This window comes from Ochlerotatus camptorhynchus, unplaced genomic scaffold (assembly GCF_037179485.1).
Source record: "Ochlerotatus camptorhynchus isolate MF236.1 unplaced genomic scaffold, CSIRO-AGI_Acam_v1.1 ptg000336l, whole genome shotgun sequence".
Classification (NCBI taxonomy): Eukaryota; Metazoa; Arthropoda; class Insecta; order Diptera; family Culicidae; genus Ochlerotatus; species Ochlerotatus camptorhynchus.
The window spans coordinates 1,418,825-1,433,504 of NW_027040824.1; the positions used below are offsets into that span (position 1 = coordinate 1,418,825).

The 14,680-nt window shown below is 40.4% G+C and overlaps 1 protein-coding gene across 1 annotated transcript in view; it reads right to left on the bottom strand.

Annotated features, from left to right (window-relative positions):
- lz (lozenge) overlaps window positions 1–14,191 on the bottom strand; it is a 110,947-nt gene extending 96,756 nt beyond the window's left edge. The window contains exon 1 of the mRNA XM_065231000.1: window positions 13,625–14,191. Within this exon, the coding sequence (XP_065087072.1) occupies window positions 13,625–13,871 (247 nt within the window). The 5' untranslated portion in view covers window positions 13,872–14,191. The remainder of the gene's footprint in view (window positions 1–13,624) is intronic.
- Between the last annotated feature and the right edge of the window lie 489 nt (window positions 14,192–14,680).

The following is a 14,680-nucleotide window of genomic DNA, read 5'->3' on the forward strand; positions in this document are numbered from 1 at the left end:
CATCGACGATGGAGCTCGGCATTCGAGTTCCAGTGGTGAGGCCAACAGGCACAAATTATATACCGCAGGCATCGGTTGATGAAGACCTGCAGCTTCGGAGTGTTCTCCGCTGATACACACCACGTCTCGCTGGCGCATAACAACACAGATTTCACGTTCGAGTTGGAAATTCGGCTTTTGATGCTTTGACCTATCTGGTTTGATCTCCATACGTTTCGTAAACTCGCAAAGGCAGCTCTAGCCTTCTTAATTCGTGCACCTATGTCACTCTTGGTCCCGCCGTCCGACACTATTTGGCTGCCAAGATATTGGAAACTTTCGACCTTCTCCACTGCTTGCCCCGCTATCGTAAAGTTGGAAGCTTTTTCGTAGTCAATGAATACCAAATAAAGGGACTCTTTAAATTCATTGACCTCATCCAGGATGATGCGGAGCCTGACAATATGGTTCACACAAAAACTTCTGGCACGGAATCCTGCCTGCTGCCGCCGGAGAGTCGCGTCGATCTTCTCATGTATCCTATTCAGGATAACTTTGTACAGAACTTTGATAACAATACACAGTAACATGACGCCTCGCCAATTGTCTAAGACGCCCTGCATCCAGTCGGCCGGAAAAGTCGCGGTGTCCCAGATATTAAAGAATAGTTGATGCTACATTTAAGCGGATAGCATGGGGTCAGCTTTAAGCATCTCTGCTGATATGCGATCGACCCCTGGAGCCTTGTTGTATTTCATGCTTCGGATAGCTGCTTCAATCTCCTACTGTGATGGGGCCTCGGAATTGACGCGAGTGATGCGCCGCACCCTAGGCGAATCATGCCGAGATATTGCTGGTTGGCCGTCGAAACTTGAAGAAGTTGATCAAAGTGCTCAAACCAGCGTTTCAGATGGTCAGTTGGGTCGGTAAACAACTGACCAGTCGTGTCCGTCACTGGTATCCTCGGGTTAATTCTTGCTCCACTCAGGCGTCGTGAGATTTCGTGGAAGAGGCGTATATCGCCAGTGTTTGTGGCTTTCTCCCCTTCGTCGGCCAGGGAGTTCACCCACGCACGCTTGTCCCGTCTACAAGAGCGCTTGACTTCCTTTTCTAAAACCGAGTACCGTTGACGGGTTTCGTTCTTGGCTCCTCTGGTTCTCGCCCGCTCTATCGCGGCTTTTGCTTCTCTACGCTCCTCAATCGTTAAATCGCTAAAAGTCGTTGCCGTTCAATCAGTTCGATGTCTTTCTCTGTTGGTTTCTTTGAACAATTATAAAGGTTTCAGAGACAGTAGGTGGTTAGCGTATGGTCTCCTATCTACCTCCTATGTATGTGACGAGTTTGTTATCCTCGGAGACTTCAATATTCCCGGAATTATTTTGCAATCTTCAAATAATGGCTTTTTGTTAGCAGACACGGAAAGGCCTTCGTTCCCATAGTGCACCAATGCCTTTCTAGATAGCTACAGCATAGCAAACCAAATTAACCAACGTTTCAACAAATATGGACGAACGTTGGACTTTTGTTTTGAAAGCCTTCAAGACGTTGCTCCAGACATCTCAGAGACATCTCATCGTATGTCATAAACCACGTTCCTAAAAAGACTGCTAAATCTTTCAAGTACCCGCTAAGGCAATCACGCGAATCGCGCCATCTAAAACAAAGAAAAGAGTTGCTTTTCGAAAATTTTCGAAGCACAAAACACTTCTGTTGAAACAGCACTATTTGTGTATCAACCATCGTTACCAAACATTGAGTAAAGCTTACTTTTCTGCTTACCAGCGAAAAATTCCATGAAATCTATTCCGAAGTCCTTTTTGAACTATGTTTGAAGTCAGAAAACAGATAATGGATTGCCTTCTAACGATGAAGTTGAATGACGCTGAAACTTCGAATGAACTTGTAATCTGCCAACTGTTCTCTAAAAATTTTGCAGGTGTTTTTTTTTTCAAGCGAGTCGCTGCAGCCACAACAGATTACCGAAGCTGCTTCAAACGTTCCAGCAAGAGATGTAGTCATGTTTTCCTTAGATGTTGATGGCTCTATGATTCTCGAAGCTGCTTCATTCACTTGGACCCGATGGAGTTTCTGCCACTCTGGTGAAGAAGTGCGTCGATAATTTAATCACACCTCTACGTCACATCGCACCGGCACCTTTCCATCGTTATGTTCCCTGTCCACAAAAAGGGTGACCAAACTAACGTTTACAATTACCGGGGTATTTTTGCGCTGTGTGCAGTATCGACATTATTCGAACTAGTGGTGCTTACTAAGGCGTTAGCGTTAGCGTTGTTAGCGTTGATACTAGCGACACTCACATCTCTTCTAAAATTATCAGTTAGACTACTTTCAGGAATAATACTGGGGAGTAAACATTGGTTCCAATCTAAACAAGAGTAACAGAAGCATGACTGTCGCTATTCCCGGCCACGCCCATCTTTACCATAACTAGGGATAGAGAAGGAATTGTTGATGTAGTACTTACTTAACGAGAGGCCACCAACTTAGCGACACCCTCATAAGTGCTACGGAGTTGGAGGGTTGGGTAGGGTATTCGGTTAGGATTCACCTCAAGTTGGCGATGCAACCAAAAGTATGTATTGTTTATTTGTTGTTCATTTATCTCTCGATAGCCGACTATCGAGAGAAAATATTCATTTTGTTTAGATCATGGATTTTAAGAGTCACGATGGAGAGCTTGGGATTAAACCCATGATTTTCTGCTCAATAAGCAAAAACGATCCCTCCAGGGTCATCGAGCATCTCAGAACCATAATGCTTCGCGACAATACAGGACTACGTTTTCGCTTGATATGCAAATAGTTGCCGAGGTTAATAATCAAATATACAAATAATGGTGGCGATTTATTGTGCTGTGGAAGAGCTTGGGGTTGAATCCATGATTTTCTGCTCAGTAAGCAAAATCGATACCTCCAGGGTCGTCGAGCATCTCATAATTCACAGCGCTTCGCGTCAAAGTACGAATATATGGATGAACTATCTATTGTTGAATAACTATTATTTACTATGATTACATGAAAGAAATAAAATATAAACTACAAATAGAACGTGACTAATAGAATCTCAAAAAGATATTCTCACAAATATATTTCACGCAACCAGGAATCTCAAAACCATCAGACGCTAAAATGATACTCTGCACATGTTAGGCACAAGAAGAGGCCAAAAAGCAAGCGTCTGACACACAAAGCGAAATTGACAGGCTCTATGCGTCAAACACCCGCCCTCCAATCTCCTCCCGCATTCAACAACACAAATCCCTATTACAACATCTAACGAATTCAAAACTCCGAAAATCACTCAATTATAGCAAGTGAGTGGAAGCAACCCTGCATGCAACCATTCTTCATGATACACTTTTTCTTTTAGGCCTGTGGACATGCGTTAGCTTCGAAACTTCTAACCAAACTGGGAAATCTATCAGATCACAAAAAAAAAACTTGAAAAAAGCTTTTAAAGGTAATTACAAGTTAAATAAATATTGATTATTTTACGCAAAAACGAGCAAGTAATATTAAATCTCTTGTATCGTATGCTAATGCTTGTTGACTGTAACAAAAATAATATGCTTAAATAAAATAAAATATTAATAAAATTATATACAATATTTACTAGAAGCTCATTACTTTATTGGTAAGAAGTTTCTAATAAGCCCTCCCAGTTCCTCTGTATACAGAACAAATCTGATACTATAATCAGAATTGCTCAGTCTGCATGAAGCAGCCGATTTCATCAAGGAAGTTCTATTAACAACCAAGAATTAATCGTTTGAGGCATACTGACCAAGTTGGCAGAATTGCTGGATGTGGCCAAATCGACCGCGACAAACGTTTTAAAAGTGTTCGGGGAGCGTCTGTCGACCGCCAGAAAGTCTGGAAGCGGTGGCTATCGTAATCCGAACGTGTCAGTGACGACGAATAAGGAGGCGGTGAAATATAAGCGGAATCCTAACCTCTCCATCCGGGACGTCGCTGGCAAGCTCAATATCTCCTATACTACTGTGTAGCGGGCCAAGAAACGAGCCGGGTTGTCGACGTTTAAGAAGGTGAAGGTGGCGAACTGAGATTACAAACAAAACACGTCGGCAAAGCAGCTGTATACGAATCTGCTCACAAAGTTCGACTGTGTCATCATGGACGACGAAACTTATATGAAGGCGGATTTTAAGCAGCTTCCGGGACAGGAGTTTTATACCCCATCAGGAAAAGGAAATTTTCAAAACCATCAAACTATCGAAGTTCCCGGAAAAAATATCTAGTCTGGCAGGCCACATGCACGTGTGGTCTAAAAAGCGGCATTTTCATTACTACGGGAGCCATCAATCAAGAGATTTACGTCCAGGAGTGCCTGGAAAAGCGGCCGCTACCATTCTTAAAGCAACATAATAGACCTGTGCTTTTCTGGCCGGACTTGGCGAGCTGCCACTATGGGAAAAATGCAATCGAGTTGTACAATGCGAACAACGTGGTTGTGGTACCCAAAGACCACAACCCTCCCAACAGCCCAGAACTCCGCCCTATCGAACAGTATTGGGCCTTGGTCAAATGAAATCTAAAAAAAAAACTAATAAATCCATGAAAAACAAGCAGCAGTTTAAATCTAGCTGGCGTTCGGCGGCGAATAAGGTCTATGAGACCACTATGCAAAATTTAATGGAAGGGGTTAAGCGGAAGGCACGGCAGTTCGGATGTGGCAAACCAAAAGAATAAACGAACATTTTTTCCTTTAAATATATGAATTGAACTACCAAAAGAACAATAAGAACATTTTTGTGATATGAATTTTGACTGAAAGAAACGATTTTCTTGTCGACCAATTTTTGCGCGTTCCTGTCTTTATATTCGCCGACTGGTGCGACTCGAACAAGAAGCCAGAGTCCACTCATCTACGACTATTCTTTATCGGGTGTTCGTATTAGTAGAGACAGCCTGGTGAAAGATCTTGGGATGATCTGGGATTCCTAAATGACATTCTTAGACACGTCTATTATATAACGGATAAAGCTTCGAGAAACCTAGGACTGATTCTCTGCGTAGCCAAAGATTTCAAAGACGTATACTGTTTGAAATGACTATACTGTGCACTCGTTCGATCGGTACTGGAATATGGATCACCTTTTTGGAACCCTTTCGAACAAAATGGATCCGACATGTTTTTTTTTTTGGAGTTGAACCACTGCGTCCATTATTTGAACTTTTGTGGTACCCCTGTTTACTGTTCGTATCATGCAAGCTGACCACCATTTAATGAGTGAACAGCTAATTACCTGGACACGTCCTTTCCCAGTCAGGTATGATATGGTTTATTAAACCAACTACCTTTCCAGGATTAGCAGACCAAATTCCACTAGGTTGTAAGATAACACTACGAAGAAATTTAGATCTACGCCTGTGTAATGCACCGCAACTGCAGAGCAGTTGTTCCGAGGTTCCGAGACTACAGAAACGGCAGATATCGCTCTGAACCCAACCAATGTTCTTCAAATGATATCTACTCGGACATTGCCCAGTTACTAGGCCAGTTTATATACTAAGAGCCCGTTTATTGAGCTCCAAGAGCTTTTTGGTATGTGTTACATTTCGAGTTATAAATCTTTTCGACTGGTTGCACTTCGTGACGGCCATTACCCTTTGTTCTTCCCAGCGTTTGAGATCCATTTTTACCGTACAGTTTAATATTCCACAGTATGGTTCTGGGCCAATAAACGGTGAATTGGAACCTAATTTTGCGAGATCGTCTGCCCTTTCATTCCCTTCAATGCCACAGTGTCCAGGAACCCAATATAAGTTTACTGAGTTCTGTTTGCACAGCTGTCGCAACAAGAGAATACATTCCCAGACAATCTTTGATGTAAGCACGAAGCGCTTTTAGTGCTGCTTGACTGTCAGAAAAAATACAAGTATTTTCACATCTATATTGTCTCCTTAAGGGGAAGCTCACCGGCCCAAAAATAAAAAAAATATTTTCGGTACGTTTTTATTTTTCTAAAAATATTGGGAAAAATTATCAAAAATCCAAGAAATCAGTTTCTTCCTTAGATTTTTGTCAAAAATTACATGCAAAAAATTTTTTTCTATCCCATCATGAAAAAAAATTGGATTCTCAGAAAAACCGAAAAGTTGATGTTTTGTGGTTTTTTGAGTCCAACTTTATGCCATAATGACTTATAAAACATGTTTTTGCACGTGAATTTTCTTTAAAAAATTAGAAAAAATGTGATTTTTTTAGATTTTTGATACTTTTTTTTCAATATTTTTAGAAAAATCAAAACGTATTTTTTTTTCGGAGCGGTCTGCTTCCCCTTAAGCAAACACTTACACATTCAAGTATGGCCACGATTTCCGCTTGAAACACTGTTGGACAATGTCCCATCGCTACAGAAATATTTGTCCCAGGGCCAAAGATTCCTGCACCTGTTTGTGCTCCAATTTTTGAGCCATCTGTGAAAAATATGATTGAGCCTTGACGAACGCTAGGACTACCGACTTCCCAATCCGAACGCAACATTTCAAATACGTTGAAGGGAGTGTCATAATTGTCCTCTGGTTTCATCCAGTCTCCATTAATACTCATCACAGGTCCTCGTTGGAAGTATTGTAAAATCTCGATGAACATTTCAAATGGTCCTATCTGTTTTGATCGATTCTCTTCATCGACTTTCTCTTTTCATAACCACTGCTATGCAAACAGATTTCGCGCTAATTCTACCACATAGTTTGATAAAGGAGGTTCTTATCTAGCGTCCAAAACGTCAAATACAACACGGAAAGGTTTTGCAACTGAGTTATTGACGAAAGAGAAAGTCGATGAAGAGAATCGATCAATGCAGATAGGACCTATTGAAATGTTTATCTAGAAATGCTTAGGTGATCAACCAGGTCACCAGGCATGAGTTTTTTAGACCTTTTGAGCCTTAGAGCACTTCTTTCCGCTTCTAGTTGCACATATTCATGCAAGGGCAGTAGATTGAGAATTGTATCTAACGCTTTTGATGGGGTGCTGCGCATCGCACCCGTTATAGGAATACATGCTAGACGTTGTAGTTTTGCCAGCTTCCTCTGTGCGGTAGCCTCTTTCGTTTTTGGCCACCACACTTACAATGCATAAGTTACTTTTGGACGGATTACTGATGTGTAAATTCACATGGTCATTGTTGGTTTCAAACCCCATTTTCTACCAATAGTTTTGGAGCATAACTACAGGGCACTGGTTGCTTTGTTGATCACAGATTCAATCTGAGCATTCCAATTCAACTTGGCATCCAATATAACTCCTAGGTATTTTAACTGTTCACTAAGATGGATCTGTTCTCCTCCAAGCTTGAACTCCTTTAGGTTGAACTTCCTGTTTCTAGTAAAAGGAACGATTACTACTTTTGACGGATTAATGTTTAGGCCCTCCTTAATTGGTGTATTTAGTAAACTTTAGAGCCTGTGCATTCTTTCTGAAATGATAGCGTCAAACTTTCCTCTAACTGCGATGACTATATCATCCGCAAAGCCCACAACTTTGAAACCTTTCGCCTCTAGGCTTCTTAGAAGATCATCTACAACTAAAGACCACATTAGTGGTGAGAGGACTACTCCTTGACGACAGCCTTTCGTTGCCTTTACTGTTATAAATGAGCTTCCCAGCCCAGAAGTGACTTTTCTCTTTGCAAGCATAGTATGAATCCAGTTGACGATGTGCGTGTCGAGGTTCTTTTTCTTCATGGCGTCAACCATAGAAGAATAGGATGCGTTGTCAAAAGCTCCTTCAATATCCAAGAAAGAGCAAAGTGCGATTTCTTTAACTGAAAGTGATTTTTCGATTTTAGTTACCAAAGTATGGAGAGTATGTTGATATTACTTGCTCGTTTTTGCGTAAAATAATCAATATTTATTTTACTTGTAGTTACCTTTGAAAGATTTTTTCAAGTTTTTTTTTGTGATCTGAAATTTTTCCCCCTTTGGTTAGAAGTTTCGAAGCTAACGCATGTCCACAAGCCTAATAGAAAGATAGACAGAAAAAGAGTATCATGAAGAATGGTTGCATACAAGGTTGCTTCCACTCACTTGCTATAGATGAGTGATTTTCGGAGTTTTGAATTCGTTAGATGTTGTAATGGAGATTTGTGTTGTTGAATGCGGGAGGAGATTGGAGGGCGGGTGTTTGACGCATAGAGCCTGTCAATTTCGCTTTGTGTGTCAGACGCTTGCTTTTTGGCCTCTTCTTGTGTCTAACATGCGCAGAGTATCATTTTAGCGTCTGATGGTTTTGAGATTCCTGGTTGTGTGAAATATGTTTGTGAGAATATCTTTTTGAAATTTTAGTAGTCACGGTTTGTTTGTAGTTTATATTTTATTTCTTTCATGTTATTATCGTAAATAATAGTTATTCAATAATAGATAGTTCATCAATATATTCGTACTTTGACACGAAGCGCTGTGGATTATGAGATGCTCGATTTTGGGTCCAGGGCTCCAAGGTCGATTTTGCTTAATGAGCAGAAAATCATGGATTTAACCCCAAGCTCTTCCACAGCACAATAAATCGGCACCATCATTTGTATATTTGATATTGAACATTAACCTCGGAAACTATTTGCATGTCAAGCGAAAACGTAGTCCTGTATTGTCGCGAAGCATTATGGTTCTGAGATGCTCGATGACCCTGGAGGGATCGTTTTTGCTTATTGAGCAGAAAATCATGGGTTTAATCCCAAGCTCTCCATCGTGACTCTTAAAATCCATGATCTAAACAAAATGAATATTTTCTCTCGATAGTTGGCTATCGAGAGATTAAATGAACAACAAATAAACAATACATACTTTTGGTTGCATCGCCAACTTGAGGCGAATCCTAACCGAATACCCTACCCAACCCTCCAACTCCGTAGCACTTATGAGGGTGTCGCTAAGTCGGTGGCCTCTCGTTAAGTAAGTACTACATCAACATTTCCTTCCCTATCCCTAGTTATGGTAAAGATGGGCGTGGCCGGGAATAGCGACAGTCATGCTTCTGTTACTCTTGTTTAGATTGGAACCAATGTTTACTCCCCAGCATTATTCCTGAAAGTAGTCTAACTGAGGATTTCAGAAAAGACGTGAGTGTCGCTAGTATCCAATCTACGAAGTATATCATAACAACGCTAACGCTAACGCTAACAAAGTATGGAGAGCATGTTGATATTCCAGATTGATACGCAAACTGAAAATTAGATATTGGATGCGTTAACATGTAAGTTGAATTGATGATGTCATTCAACACCTTTACCATAGTCTTCAGTAAAATTGATGAGAGACTAATGGGCCTAAATGCTTTTGGTTTCGTTTTATCACGCCTCCCGTTTTTCGGTATGAATATTACTCTTACCAATCTTCATTTTGATGGAATGTAGTTTAATCTTAAACTCGCCTTATAAAGCTTAGTTAGAGACGGAAACAGCATTGCTTCACCGTTTGAAGTAGTGCCGGGAATATGCCATCCAAACCCGCAGATTTAAAAGGCTGAAAAGATTTCACAGCATTCTCCACTCTGGCAATTGTGTAAATTTCATCAGCTATATCTGGTATGGTGTTTTCTGTTCGCTGAGACACTGGCAAGGTCTCTATAGAACACATTTCACCAACAGAATCAGAATTATCTGATTCCACACACAATACTGAACCTGGAAAATGTGTTTCCGTCATTAAATTTAAAGTTTCAGATGGAGATTTGGTAAAACCTCCATCATGACATTTAAGATTACCAAGTTCAATCGCATGGTCTTTCGCAAGAGTTTTCTGTAATCTCGCGACTATAGGAGTACTGTTTATATTTTCACACATTTGAATCCAAGACCGCCTCTTAGATTTCCGTATTTCATTATTATATTCAGATGGGGTTTTCTTATATTGAGTTCAATGAGAAGTGATTTTCGCCTTATTGAAGATCTTACGTGAAACTTTTCGAAGGCCTTCCAATTTCAAATTCCACCACGGCACACCCTGTTAGAAGACGGCCGTTTGATAGGACAGCTACTGTTGTAAGGATTTATAATTCCTTCGTTTACCTTTTCAGAAAATTATTCCAATTGTTGGATAGATTCAATCTTTACTTCGTTTGTAAATATATCTGAATCTAAGCACTGTGCATATTGATCCCAGTTTGTTTTCCTAGGATCTCTAAATGCAGAAGGTGGTAAATCACCTCCACCCCATTCAAACATAATGTGTTTATGATCAGAAAGTGAGATTTCATCTGACACACGCCAATCCGACAGGATAGAAAGCGTTCAACGCAGGTTTCTTCACTGTCTCACTCTACTGGCATATCTACCGCTTCAGGCAAGAGCGCTTAGTTTGAGATATAACTCATTGATAAGATTCCCTTTTCGTCGTACCAACTATAGTGTGGAATTCATGGCCTTCTGCGAGTTTTTAATAAAGTAGCCTTTATTTTTGATGACAGATTTTCCCGTAAAACGTTGAAGAATAAGTTCGTGACTGCTTTCAGACGATTTGTGTAATTTAGGCCAAATTTTGTTTTACCATAAGCGCCCTGTGTGATAGTATTACCAAATAAATAAATAAAAACCCAAATTGATCCACCGGGCAGGTGAATAGAACCTTTGTTACCCAGTATAATCTCGTTTTTGATATTATCCATGGATATATGTACGAGCCCTAATGGATATTTTTTATTGGTCTCAGTTTCTGCACTGCTCAATTGCTGCAAACAAAACAGCAATTGCTAGTTTGAATTGGAGTCCAAAACATAAATCATAGCCTAATGACTTTTTACTTAATCTGCTTTATTGCACAATCTTATTATATACAATCTTATTATATTACAACAATATTTGACGAACCAATAAAGTTAAATAATCAATCAGCCCGATTCTCTTCATTGATTTTCTCTTTCGCGAATAACCCGACTGCAAATGGATTTCTCATTCAGTGTGTTGATTCAGGCGCAAGCTAACTATAGTCGCTATATTTATAGTCTGGCGGATAGAATTTCGATCTATCAAAGAGCGGAACCAATTCAATATATTGTAGACCAACAATTGAAATGGTACTATCAAGTTTTATAAACAAAACTTTGATTATGCTTTCATCATCGGATAGGGGAAATTTAAGTTAGTTTGCGTAAGTGAGGCTTAAGTCACGAGAAAACGGCTTCCGGGAGTTTTGTTCGTAATAGCTGATGTGCCTTTTTCTGTTGTTGGTCGTGAATTGACAGCTTAATTGGTCAAACGACTATTTGACAGCTCAATTGGTTCCCGAGATTTTCTCCGCCAGGCTATGAATATAGCGACTATACAGCTAACATCATCTTATGTTGAACTGTCCTGTGACGTGAGCTTAGCGAGAAATTCGTTTATGTTGCCGTGGTAAATCAAAGAGAGAGGCCGAGGATAGGCTCTTTTCAAATGTTCCGCAAGAATACAGAATAAAATTCGAAAAACATGTTGCACCATAGCCTGCGGCACCTCTAATAACTACGCTGACGGGACTGATCGGTCAGAGTTTCCAATTTTGTTTCACGATGTAGCAGTTCCAATAGCGATTTTTAAAAATGAGTGTGATGTATAGACCAAGGTTTAAAGCGCCAGGAAAAACTCGCTGCACACGGCCAACGAGATCAACCCAAATTTGATTTTACTTTACTCATAAATCACAAAAAGTTTTTTTTTCCAGAATACCAGAAAAGGATAACACTAACGATTGGATTTTCTCGGTCTATTGGTACTACTACTAGACTGTGTAAAATTTTCGTAAATTTTCCTCATTTTCCAGCAGATTATTGAGGTTTTTATTTAGGTTGATCTCATCGGTCGTGCACAAATTTGAAGGGACAACATCTGACTGGTCTTATAGAGCTTTTCGACGTCAAATCGGCGCTACTACACACTACTGTACAATTTAAATTGAACGAGTGCGAGCAAGAGGGAAACACATTAGTGGGAAAATACACCGTCGATTCATACATGTGTGATCGATAAAGAACGACGACTAAGCATCGAAAAGGTCTATTGGAATATGTAGGGTAGGATGGTTCAAAACGCACCCCTGGGGTAAAATGGCCCTGCGCTGTTTTTCATAGCTTTCCGATTGTCAATTCATGAATTTAACAATCAGCATTGCTAGTTCAGTGCTTGAATTAACTTTCTGGCACATGCTATTTCCAGAATTAGTAATGGGAAAGCAACGAAAAACTGCATGGGGCCATTTTAACCCAGGGATGCATTATGGGCTATTCTCCCCTAAATTTCACGATTTTGCGTCCGATTTCTTCTTCTGATCATAACGCCCAAACTAAACATAAAGCCTTCTTCTAAAAAAAAAAAAAAAAACAGGGGTCAACCGACATGCACGTATTAACCATATTGATCGAATAAGCCATCTCGAAAAAAGCTTGCCTAGATTAAATTGGGAATCGATTGGGCTTTATAGATTGAGAATTTTTTATACAGGTGAGATAGCTTGTGTGGATGGCTATCGGACGCAGACGGCAGGACGTGTGAAAATCGATTCTAATACCTATGTTACGCTAGTAACAAAGGTAAAACCGGGAAATGTAAGATAATTTTACGGATTTGCTTAAAAAGTATACAGAATTTATAATGTTCCACTGCATGATCTGATTAGGTAATGTGGGCATCGTAAGGTTTTTAAAATAATTTTATAATTTTCATGGAAGACTGGTGTGCAATTTGCACTATTTGAGATTGCGCGGCTATTTAAATCTGTGTATGCATCAAAAACATTATTTTGTGACACCTCTCCGACATTTCGGTGAAAAATGACACCTTTTTCAAGACAAAGTTTGTTTCCCCAAATACACTGCCACTTGAAAATTATCTCGTGAAGGTTTAATACGAAAATCTGCATGCCATTTTAAGAATATCCATTACATTTGTTACAAGAAAATAATGCAGAGGATGTGAGAACTCGACTCTTACAATTGATGTTCATGCCATTTGTTTTGCTTGTGGGTATTTACATTCGAATCCACTTAGTAGACATATTCAACAGCGCTGGATACTTGCCGTTAGGCACCGTTCAAAGAACAGGAACACTTCGACCAACGGAAACTCTAGAACTTCGTAAGTCTCGGTAATGAGTTGATCAGAAATGTTCATTTGGAGTGGTTCGTTTTCGTCGTGACCGGGACCGGTTTTTGCATTTTTGTCATACGTATAAACGTAGAATGGAGCGGGCTGATGATATGCTGGTTGAGAACATGAAATACGATACCATTTTGAAACAAAAAGCATAACGCTGGGGAAACTTCAGGCAGCTCAGAAGCACAAGAAACTACATGAAAAAAATACTCCTATGTTGGTTTCTATGTTGGCACCCCGTTCATTCATAAGCGTGTATCCGAAGGCGATTTTTCGGGAGCATCGATATCTGTTTGGGAGCAGTGATTGAAAGAAAGTTGATAACCTTTTGTAAGGCTTCCGTCGGTTATTCATGTGCGTCCGCCGTGATGCATTTTTTTTTGTGGGTCAATTTCAGGAAAAAATGTATGCTATGTCAAAATTTTCTGATGTTAAGTTGATGAGATGTGAAAGAAATATGGTGTCGTTTCTCAGTTTAGCAAGGGACCAACATTCCCATAGAAGCTGTGTGAAAAATAGCTCAAGCGGACTTACCCAGTTCTCCCGGATACTCTTGCTGCGCCTCCATCACCATCCGTTCAATCCACCAAAGGTCACCGGATGCCCCGGGACTGGGCGAACTATTTTCCGCATTGTTGTTGCTTCCGGCGGGTGGTTCTAGCATCTCTTCGTCCTTGTAGATATCCCACTCGGTGGAAGCCGTCGGCGTCGTGTTGGCGTCGTTATTGTTGTTGTTGCTCAGGGGAATAGTGGCTGTGTTTCCACCGCTGGGCAAATGCATTCGGAACGACGTTTTCGGAGCAATTTTGAAGGCTTTTTGATACACTCACTCACAGGACAGAGAAGCACAAATCAGACGATAAAGACTATTACTCACTTCGAGCACGACGATTCAATCGTACGAGACACCGCGCAGAATATTAACTATTCACTCGTTTTCTCCTTCAATCTTCACTACTCTTCCGAATGATATTGGCACAATCGATTTGTATTAGTCACTGATGTTGCGCTTATTGAATGGTTGGCTTTGGCAGGGTTGTGTGCATAAATTGCGTAGGCCGATGGATCATAACTCGTCAACCACTGTTTCAATTTCACCCGGGACCTGAAACCAGAAAAAGGGTTATAACTTATTAATTACTACCGGTTTAGGATATGCAAACCATAGATACTGTCTACTTTACTACCTCTAATCGATAATATTTGTTTAGAGTGGATGTTTTTATTCGTTTGGCCACACGAGCCGCTACCTACCATGGGAGGGTGTGAAACCGAGTAGCTTTGTTTGCAGACAACTCAGGGTAAACTGTATCCGGAGCTCACTGGTTCATCGTCAAATAGCACAGGACGACAGGAAGCCGGTGCGAGGGGAAGTGTAACTAACCCACAAAATAAACACCAAACCAATATTGTCTACTGGTCAAACAGATGACTGGTTTGTGGGTAAGCGGGTTTGGGTCGGTGGTAGTACTGATGCATTTAAAAAAAAAAAACTGAACTTAGAAATCAATTCCAGCATGGGTTTTGTAAATTGTGAATTGTCGCTTATAATTTCCCTCAAGGCTCAACTGTTAACATGAAAATTTAAGT